The sequence below is a fragment of the Lepidothrix coronata genome, unplaced genomic scaffold (assembly GCF_001604755.1).
Source record: "Lepidothrix coronata isolate B3197 unplaced genomic scaffold, Lepidothrix_coronata-1.0 Scaffold7, whole genome shotgun sequence".
NCBI classification, from domain to species: domain Eukaryota; kingdom Metazoa; phylum Chordata; class Aves; order Passeriformes; family Pipridae; genus Lepidothrix; species Lepidothrix coronata.
In genome coordinates, this window is record NW_016690187.1 from 7,493,017 (window position 1) to 7,516,490 (window position 23,474).

Genomic DNA, 23,474 nt, shown 5'->3' on the forward strand with positions numbered 1-23,474 from the left:
TTCACCAAACTATTTAGATACAAACTTTCTAGTTGGCATTGATATTATAAATGTTAATTTTAAAATAAACAAGTTCCCTGGTTGTTGTACTGGCTTTGAAACTAGGGGAAAATTTTTTTTCCCTTGGCACATATGCTACAAGAAGAAAAAAATATCTTTCTCTGTTTATTTCTCCCTCTATACGATGTTCCAGCTGCAAACAGTTGTTTGTCATAAATATTTACTTGTGTTTATTTAAATTACTAATGGAAATATTTCTTTAGGCTTTTCGAAACAATATTTTTATAGAAAGAAACATAAATGTTCTCCAAAGGAAGAAGGCAGTGTTCTTTACAGGCTTTTCACATTTCCAACAAATTGATATTAGAAGCTAGAACCTTTTTATAACTAAAACTCCCAAAAGTGAAGAGTGGGAAATAGACATGTTTTTCTGAGATGAATCTCTTTGGCCACTGGGTGCCATCCTTGCTCCACTTTAAGGCTGGTAGCCTAGCAGCATTTCTGTTAAGCTGTAAAATCCTGAAAAAAATGTAATGCCAGTGCAATTTCACACCATCATAACGTTTGTGGCTGTGCATGTGGTAGAATATGTTAGCAGCACAGGCAGCGTGTTCTTCCTGCATGAGTCGCTGAGAGACGTGGGAGAAATATCCTCACAGGTTCAGCCATGTTACATCCAGTCTCACATCCAGCAATTTTTAAATTTTTTTTTTGCATTCCTCCGTCAGCTGATGAGAAGGAGGTTGTGCTAAAAGAGCTGTTTCTGCACAAGTGTGTGAGCTACCATGGTCCTGTGCAGTATTAATTTAGGCTCTGGGATTATTTGAAAGAAAAAAATGACATGCACACTTGTTTCATAGATCAGTTTGGGATGTGTGGGCCTGTGCCATCCAAAGAAAACATTATCTAGCATATATTATGTAAAATATATTTGTGATTGCAATCTTCTACAGATTATTTATTATGTCGTTTCATTGTCTGCCTAGGGGGGTTCTGCTGTTGTTTTAGTCTGGGAAAAATCCCAGGCAGAGTGAATTTGGTTTCTAACAGAGAAATTATGTCAGTAGTTCTGTGGTTTTAGTCTTTCAAATTTAAAGTGTAAACACTTCACATGTATGAGAAATATACTGTAGCACACACACACATCCCGTCAGAATCTGCCTGCACACAGAGCATTCTGTTTGGTTAAACACAGCTCAACTGACGCTGCTTTCTGTGCTGCCATGTGCCAGTGTGCGTTTCGTCCCTGCAACAAGCTTATGGGCACACAAAAAAACTCCACCCCAAAACCAACAAAAAACGAATTTCTATTTATGGCATTCATAAACTCCACTGTTAAGCTGATTCCAGGTATCTACTTGTGTTACTTGTACTTTCCCTGAAGGAAACCTGTTGCTGTGAGGAGTGGTAAGGAAAAGTTATAAGCAGCATAATAGATACATATATTCAAAACATGACAAGAAACAAGTATTTATGGCTGTGTTTCAGCCTTCCACCCTAAGGCAGTGACATATGAAAGCAACTTTTCTTTAGAGAAAATGTATAAAAATATAGGTAGTAAGTAAGAAGCTAAATAAATAGAGGATTTAAATGTCTGTTATTTGTTATTGTTAAAGAATGGGATCTGTACATTTTATTTTTTTCTCAGAAAGCACGTGGTGGTGAGGCTGTGAGTTGTGTATGAACTAGAGCTCTGTGCTGCTGTGCAGTTGGGTGCTCAGGCTTTCTCTGTTGATGTGCTTTGTGAGATGAAGGGTGCCATGTACATTCTGCCACTGGGAGAGGAGCTGGGCTCAGTGTTCAGCCTGCCCTGCAGAAGCCTCACACACGTTAAGCCTTGCCTTGTTAAACTGTAGTAAGATGAACCTCTGGCTTTGGGAGAAAGCTCTTTTGGACAGTCCTGAATGCTCCTAGGGAGTGATTTTTGGGTTCAGAATAGGATGGTTGGATTTCTTTTAAACCTGCAATCGGAACGTGATAAAAACTAAGGAGAAAAAGATGAAGATAAAATATGCATTAAGGATAATCACTGAAATTTTCTCTGTAGCTTTTCTGTAAATGTATGTTGTAAGTTTGAAGGTATTGTCAATATTATTTATTGTCTACCTGACAGGCTTCTGCTATAGCTGTCACTCTAGCAGATCTGAAATAGGACTTTCTCCCCAGTGGAGCAGTAACCCACTCATACATTTGCATAACTTGAACCACCAGTCACTGTACTGCCAGCCTGATTTGTCACAGCTGCTCAGAAAGAAAATTTCAGTGGCTCACAGGAACCTTGTTCCAGTGCCATTGTTGTGCACTCCAGCAGCACCGCCACAACCCCAGCATGGCACAAGACTAGTGGTCCTGCAGGTTGGCTTGAGTGCAGTGAATGCTGCTGGAATATACTGGAATTGAAAAAATAGTGTAACACCATTGGATGTGCCATTGTGGCAGTGGTGGGGTTTTTGTGGTTCTGTTTTGGGGTTTTTCTTAGTGTGTGTTCTTGGCAACACCCTTGCTTTTTTCATATGCTCTCTTGCAACGTGTCCAACTGAGAATTGCAGGGCATGGTTTGGGCTGTTTGCCACCAAAAGAGCAAGTTCTTCCCTTCACATCATGGTTTCTGTGAGAAGAACCTGTCCCCGTACCTTCCACCCTTAATTAGGTTTTTCTTCTTCTAAGTCTTCAAGGAAGGAGCTAGAACCTTTCCTTCCCTTTCTGGGTAGGAAAAGGCTACATTGTATCCCTCTTTTCTCACCCTCCAAAATTTACAGGCGTGAGGGGGGGTCAGTCCACATTACCCATTCTAATCTTCATCAGAGCAACAAAGCTGACTTTCTACTACCAAAACCAAGTGAAGCTGTTGTGGGAAATGGCAGCCTGCATGCTTGACGCTTTTGTATTACAGAGAAATACTTGCCCTAGGTTTGCTGCTTGTGTTTGTTTGAAATTCTGGAACAGAGACTGAATAGACCCTTTTGTACCAACTTCTCATCTGCACTAATGGTCATAAAAATTCGACAGTTGCTAGCCTGCAGTATGTGACACACTGGTTATTTCCCAATCACCAAAAGCCAAAAGGACGTGAACACTCCCCTGCGCGCCTCGGGAGATCATTGTGTCGAATGTGCATGCCCTGTAAAACTCCAGTCCTAGGCTGCTGTGGTTATGGACTTTGGCCTTAAGAATAATAGATGCTCAGACCATTAATTGCTTTTATTTTATGTCTCTGTTCTTTTAAAATCAAAATTTCTTGTTCCTTTTATAGGCTGCCATATATTTTGTTTCTGTGTACTAGGAAACGACTTTAGCATCAAGGATTGATTCTTAGCAACATAAAAAAAACATATTTTGTGTCTTTTCTATGAGTTTGTAAAAAAAATTTCAAACATAGTATTTTTATCTTGGAAATGTATTTTTCCTTTTTGATGGGTCCCAATTTCAGAAAGTGACATGTTCAGACAGGAATGATTGACTTATTAGAAAAATTCAGTATGCTTTCTGCTTTTTAGCTATAATTCTGGGCCTACCATTGAAAATAGGATGTGTAATACTGTAATGACATACCTTCCCTTGCCCTTTTAAAATGAAAATTATAAGAAGACAAATCCTTTCCTTAGGTACATACAGGTTTATCCCAAAAGCAGAAAGTAAATACCATATTTTTGTCCTAAGCCCATGGTACATTGTAATAATAATAAAAAAATATCCTAAATACTATATTTGATAGTGCTGTACTGCTTAATGGCTATTGTTTTGTTCTAATAGAAGGAGGAGAATAAATAGCTTTCTTAATGCCATGAAATTTCTCTTTTAATTAAAATAAATACCAATATTCATACTAAGTAGTTATGTTGGTAAATGATCAAACCAAATACAACTTTCTGAAACAAGACTAAATTCAGCTTTCTTTGTTCCACATTTCATGTCTTAATTACATGTTGCACTATTAATTTGCCAGTTGAAGATGGAGCAGTTGCACCACGTATACGTGCTTTGACTGCAGATTTTGAAGCTGGATACCAGAACAGCATTATTCTTGGTTTACACATGTAAAACCTTGACTAAAGCAAGGAATGACCTTTTCCAGCAAATGGCTCAGACATCTACTGTGGGATTTTGGGCACAGTTTGGGCGTTTGATTTCACAATTGCAACCCTCTGTTAATCTGTTGGGTTACTCTGAAGAGGCTTAAAATACGCAAAACCTGTTCCAGGATGTCTTTTATTCAACACCTGTTCAGATGTAAAACATTCACAGAGACTGGAACATCGAAGCAAGGAGTCATCTGGTAGATCTGAGTGGCAGAGCATGTTTATGTGGCAGCATGAGGTCTCCTTATGTCATGTTTACATCCAACTGCCTTCAGAGGACTCCAAAGACCCACTTCTGTCTCATTCAGAGAATTGGAATTTGGTGCAAGTTGTTGAAGGGTAAATTAATCTGGGATTTTGACCTGTCTTGAGCAAGGGCATAGGACGGGCTGGTCTCAAAAGCTCCTTTCCAACATAAATGAGTCTGTGTTTCTGGGCAATTTCACTATTGAAGGCAGCAGCAATGCTACTGTGATGATCACGTTAGAGAATTATTAGAATTAAAATCAAGAGGAAAATATGCATGCACACTTTGCCTCTTCCACGCCCACTCCCCTTTACTGTAAATACTGTAAAGTTTCCTTTAAATGCTACTGTCCTGCTTCTGCTTCAGTTGGTCATTGGAAAAGAGGTGCTAACTCAGCATTGTGAAGGGCAGAGAGACACCATCCCCAGTCTGCAGTAAGCCTTCCCTGTCAATCTGTGAAATCACATTTTTTCTGTGCTCTTACTATCAAATGTGATCTAAAAACTGTTTCATATAACATGCTGAATAAGTTAATTGTGATCAGACCCTTGAGCTGTAGGTATCTTCTATTTAAGAAACAACTTAAGCTGTCTATCAGTGTGTGCCAATTTGTAGGAAATAAGAATTGAATAAGAGTGTTATAGCAAGACGAGACAAAATGTAATTATTGCCTTAAAATTGCCCTCTTCCCACCACTGACCCAGACTGCCTCATAATCAAATTCTGCTATAGGAGGTTATTAAATATCCTGATTGTGATTTCGTATTTATTCCTGACATGATACAGTTTTTCCCTACATAAGGAGTTATCTCCCTCTGACTGTTTTTTATGCTGGCAGCATGTGACCTGTCCACTGGTCTCCACTGGCAATACATCTAACTAGCTGAACGAGAAGGTTTTTAGCTTAATATAGCTTTCACATAGTGAAAACTAGTGTTTCAACTCTCACGGGAAGTTTGGTTGCAAAACTATGTGGATCACTAGGGAAATCCATAAAGTTTCTTCCCTGTTTGGAAGGACTGGTAATGTAGCAAGACACCTATCATGAGCTTATAGCAGCTATTACACCTGGAAGTTACTCAGGATAGGAAGTTTGTCCCCTTTACTTTCACCCATCTCCAAGGGATCGTTCTTTTACTGTTTATAACTATAAACCGATTTGAAGTTCACATGTAAGAGAACATTTGATGTATGGTTTGCATATGTTTTCTCATAGCAGTATTGGCCATTATTAAGGTACTTGTGTGTTGCATGTCAGAAACTGAAAGCAGGATTAAAGGGAAAGCAATTTGCAGTAACATTAACCAAACTGAATGTAAAATCTCTGTCTCATTCAGGAAATCTGTTTAGTAAGAACAGCAGAAGAGTCCGCTTTTGCTTCTGCTGATTGATTGCAGTCACTTTATTCACCCTTACAGCAAGAATGTTGTTAAACACTCTGTGTATGTCTGTGTGCATATTATACTGCATTTTTCTGACATACATTTAAACACACTGCTGAGAAGAAAAATGAGTATTAATGAATACTTATCTTTGTTATGTAGTTGCATGCTAACAATATAAAGAACCTGTTCTATAGAACATGTTTTATACATAATTCTAAAACTGTGAAATAATTGTCTTCAGCAGCACTAAGGTGTAAGTAGTACACCTACTAGTAGATGTACTAGTAGCTTTTTTTTCAAGTGTTCAGCCTTTCAAAGTTTCCCTAAATATTTGACTTTAGTTTCCTTACATTTTCCTTCTTAGGTTTTATTCATCCACAGCAGCCCAAACATGTATTAATACGGAACCAGAAATGTTATTTTTCTATTCCCATGGGCTGTCTTTTGTAGTGGCCAGAATTGTGACTTTATGGTGGAAGCCACTTTGGTGTTCCATGTATTTTGAAGTAAAATGCTCATTAATGACATATGGCCCTTTTGCATTTGCTTGTCTCCTACCTGTTTACATGTAGTGAGCAGGCTGTGATACAATTTACATGATAGCAAAGAGCAGTGGGGCAAGAAGAGTCTGTCTCCAATCTGATTTGAGTACAAAGGCTCTTTTCCTCCTTCCTGTATTCATTCCACCCTGAACCACGCACTCCTGAGTATGGAGTAGACACAGACCTCATGTTTATGGTCTCATTTGGAGGAATGACATCCTCTGTTTAAGCTGCCTACAAGTGATGATAGCTTCCCAGTGTGGCAGCTGCTGAGTTTGCACCTCATCAGGCAAGACCATTTGCCTTCCGTGTATTCAGCCAAACTTGTGTTCTCGATTCCTTTGAAGACAAATTTTTGGTTTAGTACTGGAGTATGGAAATGTGACCAGAGGAAGCACACCCAGTTTTAATTTACTGTAAGCTCACAGAAGAGTCATGTGAATTTTTCTCAAGGACGAAGAGCATTGAAATTGCTTGATTCTCAGCGTAAAAAGATTTCAGGGTATAATGTTCTTAATTGTTTTTAGAAAGGGGAAATTGAACTTCAAAATGCTCAAAAGGAAGTAAACCTTTTAAGTGATTCTAAAACACTGGGGTGCTTTAAAAAATAATTTCACTGTAACTTGGAATTTTAATTGCCTGCCCCTTTCTCTTGCTGTCATGGTACTTTCATCCTCTCTGTTCTCCTGAAAGAGAGTGTTGTTATTGCTGTTTATTTTAAGAAATCCACTGGAATTTTTCCTGCAGTACAGCAAAATTTCAGGGGTGAATATGTTTTAATATTCTGTATTATTAATATTTTTTATATCTCTGTAATTAAAATAATGAAGTTTTAATGACTGCTCTCCTATAAACCCAGACTTCTGCATTTCTTGCCTAAGAAGCTGAGGGTAATCAATGCCAGGTGCAGCCAGAATGTTGCTGCAGCCCCACAATATATTTTTTTTAACATTATTCAAATTAGTCTCTACACTCATAATTCTGTTGTTTCCTTTATTGCTCTTTTAAAGCAAATGGTTCTTTTTTACAATTGTTATCTCCTGGCTATTAATTCAGCAGTTATTCTGGATTATGGCACTCCTGATAAATTTAGGAATGTAAAACCTCATAAATACATAAAAGTTTCAGACTGACGTGGGAAGAAATTGGGTTTGACTTGTTTTATTAATATCCTGTTGTTCAGTTTGCAATAGGTTTGGAATATATTGTTATTTCTCCAGTGTTTGACAAATGGAAAAACAATTTTAGTTGAGCAACTGCTTCAGGTGTTCCCTCTTGAATTGTAACGGGCTGGTAACAGCGTTGGTTTCCAGTAAAAAATTGCAAGGAAAAGATCTGTTTTCCTTTAAGATGCCAAAAAAGTGAAAATTTTGATCAGACCCCACTTCAAAGTTAATGAAAATGCAACAGTAGGTTTGTAAAGATAGTTTTGATAAAACAATTTCAAGAAGGTCTGCTGACAATCAAGTGCTTCTGTTTTAGAATCTTTGTTATTTAAACTTTTCACTAAGGAACAAAGGAGTATAAGGTGTAAAAATGTGTTTCTTCCCTCAAAGACATTTTATAGCGAGTCTATTTTTATGCAGTGAGTGTATTCATAGACTAAATATTATTGTGCATCTTGAGTATCCCCCACAGCTCTGAAGAATAACTGAATGATAAAAGTCACAATTTTTGTAAGGTCTGGACAGCACAGTCTCCAGGTCAGCTTTCCTGCTTCACACCTAACCATATTTTCTTTCTTTCTTTACCTCAGAAGTATATACATAGTTTTTCAGACAAATCTTAAAGAGTATTAAGGTGTAACTCCTGTTAGGATCATCTAGAAGTATTTCAGATTTTTCAGTAATCCTTAAAAAAAGATGCTGAACTGATTCAACCGGGATAATTATGCTAGCAGACGAAGAAGTGTGCGGTTAACAGAACTGACATCTCTGCCTGCATGCTCCAGTGGTTCTTCAGCTGTGTCCTGGGATGACACTTGACTTGCTGGGTTTGTTGTATTTCCTATATCAGTTAAACACACTGGTATAGTGCCATGACTTTTTGTGGTACTGGCATGCTTTACTGGGCACTGAACTAAAAAGACTTTTCTTCTAGCTAGCAAATAAGTTAAACCCACGATGTTAATACTATTTTATGACAGGCTTACACCATCTTCTCTTGTGTAGTGTAGCTAAAGCATCTTAATTTCTGCATAAAGTAATTATTGAAGTGGCACTTTCTCTTCAACCAGAAGAAGCTTTTTACATGTCAGCAATTGTTGTACTTAGGGTGCACTATTTCAAAACACAAGTTTTCAAGAAGGAAGCCATAAGATGGTCATGCAGAATCTGTAACTGTGAAGGTGAACTTAGAGTTGCATGAACTAATTGATATTTTATGCAAGTGAGTAGCTGAATGTGCCATACCAGCTGAGTCCATGTGATTTTAACTAATTCAGCATTGTCCAGCTCATAGCCTGTGGGCTGGATCTAGTGCCTTTGTGAGGCTTCTACCTGACCCATCACCTTCTCACTGTGGGAGACAGGGAACAGATGCTCCTTCAGCAAATGCATCCTCCTCCACCTGCCCTCTCTAGGGAGATGAATGGCAAGTCTGAAGGGGCGTAAAGAAGGGCAAGGAAGCCCGTGAGGGTTGTCAGCACCTCTGCCTGGCTCACGCAGGTGCTGTATGCATTAGCCAGTCCGGCACACTTGTCTGTATGTTTGTGTGTTCATGAGAAGCTCATTCCTCTCTTACAAACAGAATAAAAGTCCCTGTTACATAGACAGCAAAATGTAAGGCTTTTGCTGTTGCTATATTGACTTACTACATAATCAGCATGTTGAAAATTCTTTCATTTTACTTTAGAAAATACTTCTGCTAGACATATTTTGTATTGCTCTTCTTTCGGTTCTATGTACGTGTAGTGAAGAGAATAAAGCAGAGGGCACTTGTATACTTGTGGTTGTAAAGACATTTGGATGAAGAAATTCTGCAGAGCAGTATATTTGCTTTGCAATTCTAAATGGTAGCAATTAAAACTCCCAGCTGCTGGCTATCCAGATGTTTCTTGCATTACAGCACTGTAATTTGCATTGGAATATATTGTGTTACTGCAGTAGCTGTAAAGTGGTCAGCTTTCAGTCTAAGCCCTGTATCTGGGCTCCAGTTGTGATGGTGAACATATTTTCTGCTCATAGCAGGTTCTTCTCCTTCCCACTCTTTCCACACTCTGTTAGCTTGACACGTTTGTATTTCTCAGATGAAGACTTTTACTGCTCGGCATTTGAATCAAGCAGAGGATGTATTGACAGGTCAGAACTGATGTACGGATTGTTTCTTGTAAGAGTGACACGGAAAAAAAGACCGAAGTTTTGAATCGGAAATTTCCCTTTGGCATTTTCAGGCAGCAAACATCCCTCTGGTGTCAGAGCTTGGCATTGACAATATCCATTTTGATGACTTCTCACTTGATGTGGATGCCATGATTACTGCAGCCCTGCGGATGTTCATGGAACTTGGAATGGTTCAGAAATTTAAAATTGACTACGAGGTAACCATCTGCGCTGCGGATATCTGCTGCTTTTGTTCTGGCACTGCTCTGTCCATTTGTACACATTTAGTAGCCCTGATACAAATTGTACTTTTAATTTCAGACGCTGTGTAGGTGGCTTTTGACGGTTAGGAAGAATTATCGGATGGTTTTGTATCACAACTGGAGGCATGCTTTCAATGTCTGCCAGCTAATGTTTGCCATGTTAACCGTAAGTATCCAGCTCCAGACGTAATCCCGTAAGAGCTTTTACTGCCGCATTGCCTTACATGTCTAAACATTTTCCAGCATTCAGTTCTTTTCTGGTTATTATGCTACTCATTTCCAATAGCAAAGCACACAGAACTTGTTCAACTTAAGGCATCGCATATTTGGCAAAACCCTATAGTGTTTTAGTGACAGTGGTATCATAAGCACATTAAAGTGACTGAAAACAGATGGCATTCTTGGAGTGAGCTTGTTATTATACATCTTGATCTTACAAAATGTTTTTCTTTTGGAACCCTTTGATTTGACATTTATTTCAGACTCTTAAATTGGAAAGTACAAAACCAAAGAAGATTAGAATCCCAAAGTATTTATGATGTTGATATTTATTACCTCCTTATCCAGCTTCATCTAAATAGTTGTAGAAGGTATTGCCTAAAAGCATTTCAAAGTTAACTTCCAGCACAGTGATCTAAGTGAATCCCATGTCTCCACTGGACATCATTAACGCTTAGGGGTTTTATTAACATGTATCTCCATCAGTACCTGTAGCTCCTTTCAGCATACAAGTAAATTCTGTTGAAAGTACCACTGCTAGTATACTAGAACAAGTATAATTGCTCTCTCTCCCTACCCCACAGCAACGTCACTGTGTGAAATAACCCATGCTTGGCTAGTTAATTCTTGTAAATGCATCAGTAAAAACCTCAGTGATCCTGCATATTTAATGTTCTAGTTAATATGGTGAAAGAGAAGCAACATGTCTGTGAGCACAAAACACTTTTTTGCTGTACTTTACATTTTGGGTTTGCCTTATTTTCCGATAAACATTCAAGTTTTTAAAATTTTTTCTTTGTGTTCAGTTTTAATGCCTAATCTATTGTGAACATTAACTTGGCCATATTTGTAGCATTTGTGCAAGTATTTATTTATCTGAGATGTTGTGTGCTTGCTCTCTAATTTTTGTTCCATGAATACCTATGTTCTTGTTGCTGACTGGTCTCTGCAGTGCACTTAGGATTTGAACTCTGTAGAGAGGGAGACTCCACAGCCTGTGCCATTCCCAGCACAGGTCAGTGCACTGTTACATGGATTTGAGTCAGTCAGTGGCCTTTTTCCTGCTCACAAGGCACAACTGTCCTGTGTGTGGGTTCCTGGCTGTTCTCCTCTGTTTGGCATTGTCTGTGTGCCAGAACTTTGTTGGGCAAGAAAAAAACCAAGTCTGACGTCCCCTAGCAGGTAGATGTTGGTCTAGTGCTTGGTCCAAACCCGTCTGTGTGGCTTTGTTTCTGTGAGTGCTTATGGAGGTGTAGCAAAGCTGTACCGTACACCACGAGACAAAGGAAATGGAGACGTTCAACAAGGGAGAACGGTCACATCTTCTTCTGGGCGCAGGGCTGTTCAGCTGAGCAGAACTAACGTTGTTTCAGCAGGCACTTTCTGACGCTCTCTAATGAAATCTGGTCGGAAGGCACGGGTGTCGGTTGTTTTTAGAGTTCTATAAATTTGACATGCACCTTTTTTTTTCAGCTTTAGAAAAATGAAAAGCGTTTTACTCTGATGAGTAAGGCAAAGGCGGGCAGCGCCGTTCGGTGTGAGTTACAGTAATTTCTGCCAGACGCTGCCCGGGGTGAGGAGCCCCCCAGCCTCACCGGTGAGACCCCTAGGTGGAGCTCCAAGGCCAGGTTTGCGGCACGCTGCTCTTTTCGCTGGGAAACGCGCTCTCTCACCAGTCACTTCCATCTCGCCTAGAGGTGTCCGCATTGGCAGCCAGCAGGGAGAGAGCGCATCCCTGCTGCTCCTGCAGCCTGCCAGGCTTCCACTATAAACTGCTTTGGTTGTGGTTCTCACAGCATAATTTCAGGATCCTTTTTGCAGTCAGCACAGGGATGCAACTGTATGTGGGATGTGATCTGGCATTTTCAAGCCAAGTTCATTTCATTGCCCTCACTCCTGGTAATAAACTGAGCAATTCAGATGCATGTGCTCACAACATAGCCACACATCCCACCCCGCTTTGCTCTGTCTCTGGCTGAGGACAGAATAAGTTCAGGTGTGTGTTCTGTTTGGTCTGACTGATCTTGTGGGGAAAAAAAAGACACAAAAGAGAGTCAAGAGACCAGTAACAGCACAAGGCTTGCTCCTACTGCATTTGTCTTGGGGATACCATCCGAGTTAGTATGTGTCTTCTTTTTGCACTGTGAAAAAGGGAAAATACGTTGACAAGCCCTTTAAAGGGCTTTAGAGGCCGCCTCTGATGGTCAAGAAAGCACTGCTTTGTGCAGTTATTGCACCTGATTTCTGATGTCTCCATGAGAGTCAGCAATATAGACTGCACCACAAGTATAATCCAACAGGTCTATTTAGGGCATTTTCAGGTAGAATTTACCATAGCATAGTACTGTCTAATCTGTAATGCAGTAGCCTCTAATGGCCTGACCATACTCTTACTGGATGTAGAAGGAAAATTCAGCTGGCTTGAACAAGCCAAACAACAGAAATCTAACAAAGAGTAAACCAATTGTTTCACTCCGAGTGAACTCAGCCTTTTGCATATCTAAAGTATGTTCCTATGTATTTTGTCTCTCCTGAACAATTATAAGCACAGTTCTGCGAGCCATAGTTCTGTATTTCAGATGTCCAGATATTCTGAGACAAGCACTGCATCAAGGCTGCTCCCACAATTTAAGACATTGCATGAGAGTAAACCACAGGATCAAGCCCAAGCTTTGTTATCAATGCCATTACCAGCACAGTTAACATTGATACTTATTTCAAAGGGTAAAAATGAACAAGTAAGCAATACAAAATTAAAATCCCATCTGGTGTGCTAATAACAAAACATATAGATGTGGGGCAAGGTATAATGAATGCAATTCATTTCCTCACATGAAAGAATGACCTCTATAACTCACTGGAGACTGTGCCACTCATGAGTTATGGGTCATTCCTTTTCTGGTGAAAATAAATTTTACTGCACCATCATCTATAGCCATGTTTTTTTTTCCTCTCTGTGTAAATTCAGAAAATGGGGAAATGTAATCCCCTGTTTTCTTGCATTATGTTCAAAGAAGATATCCCCTTACTGTAACATTGTTTTAAATTAAATGGTTTTTTACTAAGTGACATATACTATATTTCTTTCATATATGCAATGACTAGACTTTACATTAAATAAAATGTGGCATTTATTTTTGAGATATTGCTACTGTTAATAAATTCCTTAATCAGCTTTTCTGCATTTGCAATACAGATTGAATCCTTGAGTTTAATCAAAGCTTGTGTTATGCTAAAGAATATTTATTACGACATCAATTTTATATTATAGAACTTCTTTTTTAAGTTGTTTTAACTTAGCTATGAATATTTTTTCTAGACTGAAATGACATACGGCATGTCATCAGTTAAAAACCTATTTTTCAATCCCTTTTTAAGATAGACCTTTATTACTATTTGTTATACAAGAGCAATGTTTAAAAAAATAAAGAGATAAACTACTATTTTTTTAGAGAATTTCCTCTGCCTGGGTACATGTTAATGAAACTAAAAAAAAAAAGCAATGCTGCTAGAAATCAGGAGAATCTCTTTCCTAATATTCAAGTTATTCTGTACACCAGTGGATTCTACACAAAATTAATCTTTTTTTCCTCATACTTCATCATCTTTTCTGATGTGTAAACTTCAAGCAATTATAAAGCTTTTGTAGCACTTTTGTCCTTTTTGTTCTGCACTTCCTCAATTCCTACTGAAATGCATTCCTGAGCACCTGGGGGAGCTTGGCTCCCTGTCCTGCCTAAGTATTAACTGCAGCTACATTTCAGACTATCTAAACAGAGGGTACTTGGATTTGAATGTGCATTTCTTTAAGTAGAATTCGTGGTCTTTGGGATGAATAGAAGAGTTTTCAGAGTATTGCTGCAATTGACTGGCATTTCTGAGTGGATCCTAAGTTCCTACCCGGGGAAGGACAGCAAGTCTCACTGTATCACATAAACCCTTTTCTTGCCAGTGGGTGAAATTATGCCCCAATGAAAATCAATGGGATTTGGGATTTCTCAGATGGTGTTAGTGTTCAGCCTTGATTTGGTACTCCAATATAAATGTATTTTATATTTCTTGAATATAATTTCCTTTCATACTGACTAGGTCATATGGCTAATTGAAAAGTGTCTTTGGAGACTGGCACTGTGGAAAGACAAGTGTTATGATTTTCCAGCTCAGCCAGTACTTTGTGCAGGCAATATGCCCTTCTGCTTCTGAAGAGTTGAAGAACCAGGTTGTTTCTGCCATGGGTAAGATGCACAGCACCGACAGGGTGGTGTCCTACACAGGCTCTAGCACCTCCTCCAGACAGGATCTGTTCGGGATGCATGAGGTTAGCAATACCAATAGTGTTCCCTTTCTGACATGAGTCAGTTCAGGCAGGAAGACTGTTATGGCAAGTATCCATGAGGAGAAGTATAGTGGCAAAAAAACGTTTCTAGAATCAGCTCCCTCATTCACACAGTCTGAGCTGCTTGTAGGCAATTTCATTACATCTGTTTTCAAAAATCTCTCCCAAATTCAAGTGGGTATCTGCAGCAGAAAAAAGCCATTTGAGACATTTCCTCTTTAAATCATGCCACTTCATTGTCCCAGGTAAAAAAAAAATCTTTTAATAGTTCCTAACAGTTTCATAGAGTATATTGTATGTGGGTTCTTTTATAGGTCTTCTGATTTAATGTCTCAGCTATCTCGGACAGTAGGGATTGACCTAAGTGGTCATCTCAGAATTGAAGAAATCTACTAAATACTCCTCAGAACAATAATTTCAAAATGGAATCAGTTTAGTTTGAGGTTTTTTTATTTCTCTGATCAGAAAATCCAGTTACTATCTTAGTCTGCAGTTACTGATGTTTGTTTTCAGCTCTTTTTGCCTTCAGTGCCTTCTGGGTAGCAGAGAAATGGCATGCTGAAAATGCAACAAAGAGATAATAACAGATCACTCCAAGGACGTTATCTATTCTGCTAACCATCTAACATACAGCAGGGAATAGAATATGACAATAAAGCATTTATCTTCTCCTTACTGAAACGTTCATGGTATCAAAACAAAGTTGACTGTTGCTCGATGGACTAACATTACTTATCCCTTTTGCTACTGATAGTTACAGCTGCTATCTTTTTTCTGCTCTCAGACTGCAGGATTCCAGGAGATTCTAAGTGAAATTGAAATTTTAGCTTTGATTGTGGGATGCTTATGTCACGACCTTGACCACAGGGGAACCAACAATGCCTTCCAAGCCAAGTAAGCTTTCTAATTCTTACTATTTTAATTTGGTTTTCTTCCATGGGAGAGCAAAAGGTGACCAGGATAAAGAATGAAGCATTAATTTCAAGCCTCCTAGGCCAAGGCCAAGTATTCTTATTCCTGTATGCAGTGAGGGACAATCCATCTTTATCATTCTCTGTTCCTTTAGGTAATTGCTGGCCTGTCCTTTGTAGCAGGCTGTTGAAATGACACCACATATTAAAATGTGGTGCCAAAACTTGATGTTCCTTTCAGGCTCAGCTATTATTGATTCTGGTATTCAACCCAGGAAACATCTAAATTGTCTATCTGGGTTGTTCTTACTGACTGGAATGCATGATATTGAGTAAAACCTTGTTCCCTTACTGAGAAGAAAATAAAAGAAGTAAAACTGAAATAATGCTTTCACAAAAACTTTCACACCAGTATAAGCAAGCATACATAAAGTAATTCCTAGCTTATGAAGTATGATTCATACTTCACTGATGTGAAATCTTACTCCACAGACTGTTTTCAATTCTGAAAATGAATTTTATTTTATTCAAAGTTCTTATGATCTGATTTAGCAGCCCTGACTTGCGTGTATTTTTACTGTCCATGCTGCTGCCATCAGGCACAGTGAGGTAGAAGCAGGCTTGAGGAAGTTTTGAGGGTGGTACTTCTTACTGTGGTAGTAAGGAAACTCCTTTGACCATGCTCAAATTAATTCCAAAATCAGTGTTCCCTGAGAACAGGCAGGACAACAGAAAATGTCCCCTGGCAACATCCTGGCCAAGCTGTGAAATAAAGCTGTCAGACACAGAGACTCCTTCAAATCCCATGTGGTTTTCTTCACTCCCTAGGTCCTCTACAGTCAGAATATGTCCTGCAGATCCCAGTGTGCATTTGCAGCTTTTTCTGTTCTGCTTTACTGCTAATCCTCCAGTGTGATGGGGTAGTGGTCAAATGGTTGTCCAAAGATATTTGAAAGACAGTGTAATGCTTCATTAGCCTATTTTGTCCTACTTTTTGCAGAAATACTCTGCTGCAATGTGTGTATGTACACGCTGCTGCATTTCGGGGGGCAAGCTGTCTCAGTGAACATCACTCAAACTGATGTTTCTGATGTTCACTAAGCTGCCATTTCCTGACGTATTGGTGTTGCCATACAATCTCAATGAAACAATGACACTGTCTGGATCTTCAATCACCATAGCAAGGAAAATCAATTGCAGTGCTCAAAAGACAGAGCTCATGGTGCAAAGGTTACCAAGCACTGCTAGATGCCTTTTTGCAGTGGACTTGAAGAGAATCAAAATAGACGAGACAAATGGGAAGGAAGCTCAGCTGACTGATGTTTATGTTCCTAATTTACGAGACCTAAAATTTACATCTTAGCCATTTTAGGCTCTGATTAAGTTAACCAATTCTCCACTATAACATTACACAACAGCATCATTTGTGCAGAGGGATGGCTCAGTTAAAGGTGTAGGGTTTCAGCGCTAGGCTGCTATCACTTATAGTTGTTGTTTGACAATGGAGTACAAAGAGGAGGCTACCATTTTATGACTCCATAAAGAAACTGCTGAAGACATTTAATGAAAGACAAACATTACCACACATGCATAAAATATCCCTGAAAACAGAAGCTGTAGTTTTCATAACAGCAACTATGATTTATTCCTCTAACCTGATGTAAATTTAAGCATCACTTTTTCCTGTTTTATCTTCAGTATTCGATACTGCTGTTCTGTATGATGAAAGTTCAAGAGGTATATGATGGAGGCAATATCACAGTTGTTTGAAATGGCTCTGTTATATATCTCAGCATCACATTCTCTAGGGACAATGTTTCCTGGACATCCTTCTCTCTAATATAGCTGCTTCTGATAATTAAGTATCAGTATGGTGCAGTTTTATGGCATATGCTCCTCGGAGACTTCCTGTCTCTAGCATAATCTCTTATTCTCATTTCTTTGGAAAGAAAACCCATCTTGTTGCTTTAGGCTGGATCCCAGAAGTGTGAACAGCGACTATTCTGACAATCCAGTCCCTTTCTCTGCACCTCCCAATGATTCACAATTTTATAATTGTATTCTATAGATTTTTATCCTTAGAAAAACTTAGAAACTTAGAAAACCCACCTGCTCTGTGCATTTTGAATCTGATTTTGGTTTAGACAATAAACATGGTGAGAAAATACATTCTGAAGCAATGCTAAACTTTGCTTTTATAGTCACTGCTCTCACTTGTGTTTTTTTGTTTACCTTAGTATTTTTTAAAATGTGTGATTTTACATACTGACAGGACCTCAGTGCATTTGTAGTTGTTTTTTTGTTGTTGTGTTTTGGGGATTTATTTTAAGAGTTTCTAATTGCCCATCGTAAGCCATTGTGTTTATGTCTATTAAGGATTAAAAAAACAAAGTAGTGGAAGAGCCAATCCTAGATCAAGGACGTTACTGTGTGTCTTTACTGCACAATGGTGCACCTCTGCCGTTGCTGAGGCACTTTGAAAGTTGTGTTGCAAAATTTCTTGTAGTTCAAGAAAAATTGTTAGTCAGCTGATGATATTTAGCAAAGTCTGGAACATAAATGCTTTGTATCTGGCTTTAAATTAGTATTCTTGACCTTGTCAACTGTCTTAGGTGTGGTTACTGAAATGGAGGTGAAGTGTGGCTACGTGCTTTTGTAACTAAATTGTTTCTGAAACCTGCTTTGTAAGCAGATGAGCAGTATTTGTTGACTCCCCATGTTCTGTTTCAGGAGTGGATCAGCCTTAGCTCAGCTCTATGGCACCTCTGCTACCTTGGAGCATCACCATTTCAATCATGCTGTCATGATTCTCCAAAGTGAGGTACAAAAGCATTACTATTAATCTCACTGTAAGCTGTTGGGCAGTTTCAGCAGGAGAAAGGAAATACCACACATGGTACCTTTTTAATGTCCTCTCCTTGAGGAATTATTTATTGGTTACCACAAAGGTCACAACTAGCACAAAATTAAACAACTACAAATGCTGATCATAGAGCCCAGAGATTATATTTGTCTCAATCAGCGAGGGGCAAGGAGAACATATCCTAATAATACTGTCAGCTTTTCTCAGTCTTCTTACATATATCCTGCTCCATGGTTTATAGGTAGCTGAAACAACTCTTACCTTTCCCCACAGGTATCATATTCAGAATATCACAGTCATCCTTTACTGCACCAATTTAATTTCTTTGACAGTCTTTCTGTAATCAGTATTTTTGTGATGGTTTTTCATATTTTTAATAAATTATTTTTAAAAATTAATATCAGTAATATCATGCTGTCCAAAATACAGTAATTGCTTTGCAGATACATATGAAGACATAGTTATTGCCTGGAATATCTTGTGTGTAACAGTATCTACAGCATGCACTACCCCAGAGCTGCAGTGAAAAAAGGAGAAGGATGGACAGGCAGTCCTTACGAAACAGTGGATTTACACAGCTAGGTTGTTACAAAATGTATTCAGTAAATATAAAACCAAAATTTGTTGTTCGTGCAGCACAATTGGAGACCATATGCTGATCTGCAGTAACTTCTGAAGAGCATCTGGGAATGCCCTGTGATCACCGACAAATGGGAGCAGGCGGATGGCTTTACCTCTGTGTACACTGCCAGAGAGATTTGTCATGGGACTGTGGCTTTAGTGTTCAGTTTCTTGACATTATATTTAGAAAGTAAACATAGGAAAGGAGGGCACCAGCATGAGATTTAAACAGCTCAATTTGTTTAGCCTAGGCTAGCTTATCTAAAAGGTGATATTAGGAATTAAATTCCCTTATAATACCAGGGAAAGGTGTAAGAAAAAGCAGCATTTGAATGATAAACAGACTAGTTCAGAATAGGAAAAAAGGATAGGTTTTTTTGTTTGGGGTTTTTTTTCCCTAAACTAGTGACTTTGTTCAGCCTCTGGAACAAGGTTTTCTGGAAAACAGTGAGTTCTCTAGTTCCTGAAATCTTCATCATAATTAAATGTCTCAAACTCAAGACATGGACAACTCTGTGTCAGTCTAGATGCTTTTCTTTATCTTTTCCAGCTTAAAAATCAATAAATGTATGAAACAAAAAATTCTTTGGACTCTAGAACAGCTTCTTTAGAGATGTAAAGTATTACTTGAAATGCAAGTCCTCACCTTTGATCATTCAGACAGCTTCTTTTCCAGTTCTTCATTTCTAGTCCAGAAAATTAATCCTACAGGATTTTTGTCCAATCCATACTGTTTGCTAATGGAACACAACATCATTTAGTTTGGAACAAATGCAGATGTGGATCCCCCAATCTACTTAAAGATGCACCATCTTTTGCCAGCTGAGCAGCCAGTCTCTCTCAAACTAGCTGAAATGTTCTAGTCTGGTTTTGCTGACTACAAGGAAACATAGTATGTTGTATTATTTCTTCAGATTTTTAGCATATTGGACAAAGGAGGTATTTATCCCTTACTCTTGACATGTTAACCTCAATATAGTGATCTTGGGCTTAGTAGTGACATGGTTTTCTAGACAATAAAACAGGTCAGAAAGGCACTAGATATTAGAGAATAACAGACAACTTGGTAAATTACCCCTGTTGTAAGAACTCTTTTTCTGGTACATTTTGCTTTACTTCTAAGTACTTTGATTGTAATTTTTTTTTCATAAATAAGCTTTAAATTCTCAAAACCTCAATATCTAACTGAAAAGAAATAATTTTATTCATGGTAAATTATTTTTTCAGTCCAACAGTTAGCTGCTCTAATAAAAAATGCCATCTCTACCTCTGGACCTTATCTCATATATGTCCTCATACCATCATGGTTATAGCAATCCTGTTACTGGAAAATTCTTGGTTTTAAGAGCATTTTAATCTTCCTAGGCAGTAGATGGCAGTGCGTACTGAATGTGGGCACTACAGGACTAAATACCACCAAAATAAGACTGTTTAGCAAGAACTTCAACATTTCTATAGGTGATTAGAAAAAAAACAACAAACAACCTGTAGTTCTTTTATTTATGTTAATATAGTTATATGTGACTATTGTCACAAAGATAATTTCTTAAGCTTACAGTTAGAATTTTTCATTAATTTTGTTTTCTTTCGGTTTATTTTTTCTGGGATTTCATAGAGGAATTACACTGTCTCTGTCCCTCTTCTTAGTTTCAGAAATTCAGTTATAAAAGGACCTACCTGCTAAAATAATTTCTTTCCTATCGTTCTGACCATAGAGCACCTTTCAAATTCTTAATCCACAATTCCTTAAAAAGCCACCACTTGGGCCCACACAGGGTGTTGAAACTGCATATAAATATGTGGTTCTTTAGCCTGTGTAGGCAATGGCTGTAAGACAAGGCAGTAATGGGCAGAGTGAGCAAATGGGCTGTTTTGAATGAAAAACTGATTTAGTGTCCTTGACTGCTCTTACAGCAGCTTATGTGCCTGCAAGCAGCAGTGCAGATAAATCTATTAGGAGCACAACTCAAAAGCTCCAATGCACAGCTCCCCAAAACATTTAATAAGAGGAAAGATTGAAATGTATCCATAGTTTTCCCCCATAAACTGAGTCTGTGCAGGGTCAGAGCAAAGAGTAAATCTTTACTCAAGAGGCTATAATTTCAGCAGAGTTTAGAAAAACATACCAGGTGCTGGATTACAATCATCAGCTCTTCCACCTCAATGTAATCTCAGCAGTATTAACATTATTATTTTGTTGTAGTTTTGCCATGAATCAGAAAAGGCTTGTGTTACAGAGAAACAGTAGACTAAAGAGTTAGAAAACCTTTTCAAAACCTATATTGATTGCCAGTCTTTTACCTCTTTTATCTCTTTCATTATAGGGTCACAACATCTTTGCTAACTTGTCCTCTAAGGACTACAGTGACCTTATGCAGCTTCTAAAGCAATCGATATTGGCAACAGACCTCACTCTGTATTTTGAGTAAGTATTGGCATTTCTTGTATTTGACAAATGAAAATTCAGAGAACTTATTCTAATGACCTATTAAAGACCAATAAGGGTATATAATATGGGAAATTAGTGTTTAGCTACGGTTGAAGAGCTTTAGTTTAATACTTAGTGTATCTTAGGCTAATAGAAATATCTCAAGTGTCCAAGTAAGTTTTGCCTTAACATGTAACATGTCTGTATCCACCAAAAGCAAGTGAAATCCTAGACTTATACTTCAAAGCAATCCCAGGAATCAGTTACAGCTCAGTCCTTTAATTCTTCTGTCCCTTCTGTGATCATTTCTTCAGGCATGTAGAAAATCAACAACATCTGAGAATTCGTTTCCACCATTTCAGTATTTCTAAACATGTATGTAAAGAAATATTGTATTTAGTTACAGATCCAGTTGCAGAGATAACAAAAGCATATACTTTGCTTCTTTGAAGACAAATTATGCCAATTTGCATCACATGATGAGAATAGGTCTTAAAAAGCTGAAGTGAAGTACAATAGAAACTCTCTCATCTGGTTTTCTTCCTTTCCCCTGTTTTCAAATCAAATCTTGAAGCTGATTTCAAGTTGGTGCTACTTTATGTTTTTCAAATACTGGTAATTATTACCAAACTCTTCCCAGTGAGAATGTCTGGGAGCATGCATGGTGTTGGAAGGGTTGTGGTGTCACTATCACACTGCATTTCTGACATCCCTCTCTCTGGCACGTGCCTGCACCTGACTTATAGGGAGAAGTGCTGTCAGATGTGCAGTTTCAGTGTACTACCTTTGCAGTCTTGACAATAATTCATCCTTGGGAATTTTCACAGAACCACAGAATATTTTGAGTTGGAAGAGACCCACAAGGATCACCAGTTCCGACTCTTAAGTGAATGGCCCATAAAGGGATCAAACCCACAACCTTGGCGTTATTAGCACCATGCTCCAACCAACTGAGCTAATCTCAGGGTCATTTTTATTTGATGTCCACTGGGATCCTATCCCATACAGTTCTGGGTATCGTTTAGTAATGTTTTTCTTAGGGTGGTATACCTGGATCCTGCTCCTCTTATGTGCTGGTGGATGACACCAAACCAGGTTTCCAGAAAACTTCAGGCAAAGTCTTTATTCTGAAATTGTTCAAGTATCTCTATGAACATTGTATCCTTAACTGTTAAAGGTAAAAATTCTACTTGGGATGCTGCAGTGTTTGCTTTGTCTATTTTTCTCAGTATTTGGTTCCTGTGCCAAGGGTTGTTTTTAAACACTACTGGCAGTAGACACACTGATACTCTTTGTTTCCTGCAAGTCTATTCCCCAAGAAGTATTCTTAAGAAAGAATTTTAGCAAGTACTTTTATTATAAACAACTTCTAAACATTAGCCTATGAAGGAATTTCTGCTTGCTGGCGTGAATATTTTGAGCAGGATAAATAAACCCTTTCAAGCACTCTTTTTGAAGCTGTCTGTTAGGACTGCCTGTTATTTGTGAGGCTGGTATGACATGGTTTGCTGGCAGCTTCAAATGAAGTGGGCAGAAGTGATGGGCTGAGGACAGCTGCATGAGGTTCAATGAGGCGAAGTGCCATGTCCTGCACTTGGGTCACAACAGCCCCAGGCAGCACCACAGGCTGGGGGAAGAGTGGCTTGAGAGCTGCTCAGCAGAAAGGGACTTGGGGGTGTTGGTTGACAGCCAGCTGAACTTGATTCAGCAGTGTGCCCAGGTGGCCAAGAAGGCCAGTGGCATCTTTGCCTGTATCAAGAATAGTGTGGACAGCAAGACTAGGAAAGTGATTGTCCCTCTGTACTCGACACTGGTGAAGCCATGCCTTGAGTACTGTGTTCTGTTTGGGGCTTCTCACTAAAAGAAAGACATTGAGGTGCTGGAGCATGTCCAGAGAATGGCACCAGAGCTGATGAAGAGTCTAGAAAACATGTCTTATGAGAAATGAGAGGCTGAGGGAGTTTAGTCTGGAGAAGGCTCAGGAGGGACTTCATTATTCCTTATAACTACCCAAAAGGAGGTTTTAGAGACATGAGGGTCAGTCTTTCTGCTATATTTCAAGTGAAAGGATGAGAGGACATGGTCTAAAGTTGCACCAGAGGAGGTTCAGATTATATATTAGAAAAAACTTTTTCACTGGAAGATTGGTTAAACATTGAAATAAGTTGTCCAGGGAGGTAGTGACGTCACCATCCCTGGGAGTGTTCAAGAGATGTCTTGATATTGCACTTGGGGAGTCTTGGAGTGATTATGGTGGTGC

General features: G+C 38.7%; 1 protein-coding gene across 2 annotated transcripts in view; it reads left to right on the forward strand.

Moving 5' to 3' along the window:
• PDE11A (phosphodiesterase 11A) overlaps positions 1-23,474 on the forward strand; it is a 126,797-nt gene that overhangs the window by 74,761 nt on the left and 28,562 nt on the right. For both annotated transcript variants that reach the window (XM_017833980.1, XM_017833969.1), the window contains exons 11-15: positions 9,645-9,791; positions 9,895-10,002; positions 15,176-15,285; positions 18,033-18,123; positions 21,111-21,211. In XM_017833980.1, the coding sequence (XP_017689469.1) occupies positions 9,645-9,791; positions 9,895-10,002; positions 15,176-15,285; positions 18,033-18,123; positions 21,111-21,211 (557 nt within the window). The remainder of the gene's footprint in view (positions 1-9,644; positions 9,792-9,894; positions 10,003-15,175; positions 15,286-18,032; positions 18,124-21,110; positions 21,212-23,474) is intronic.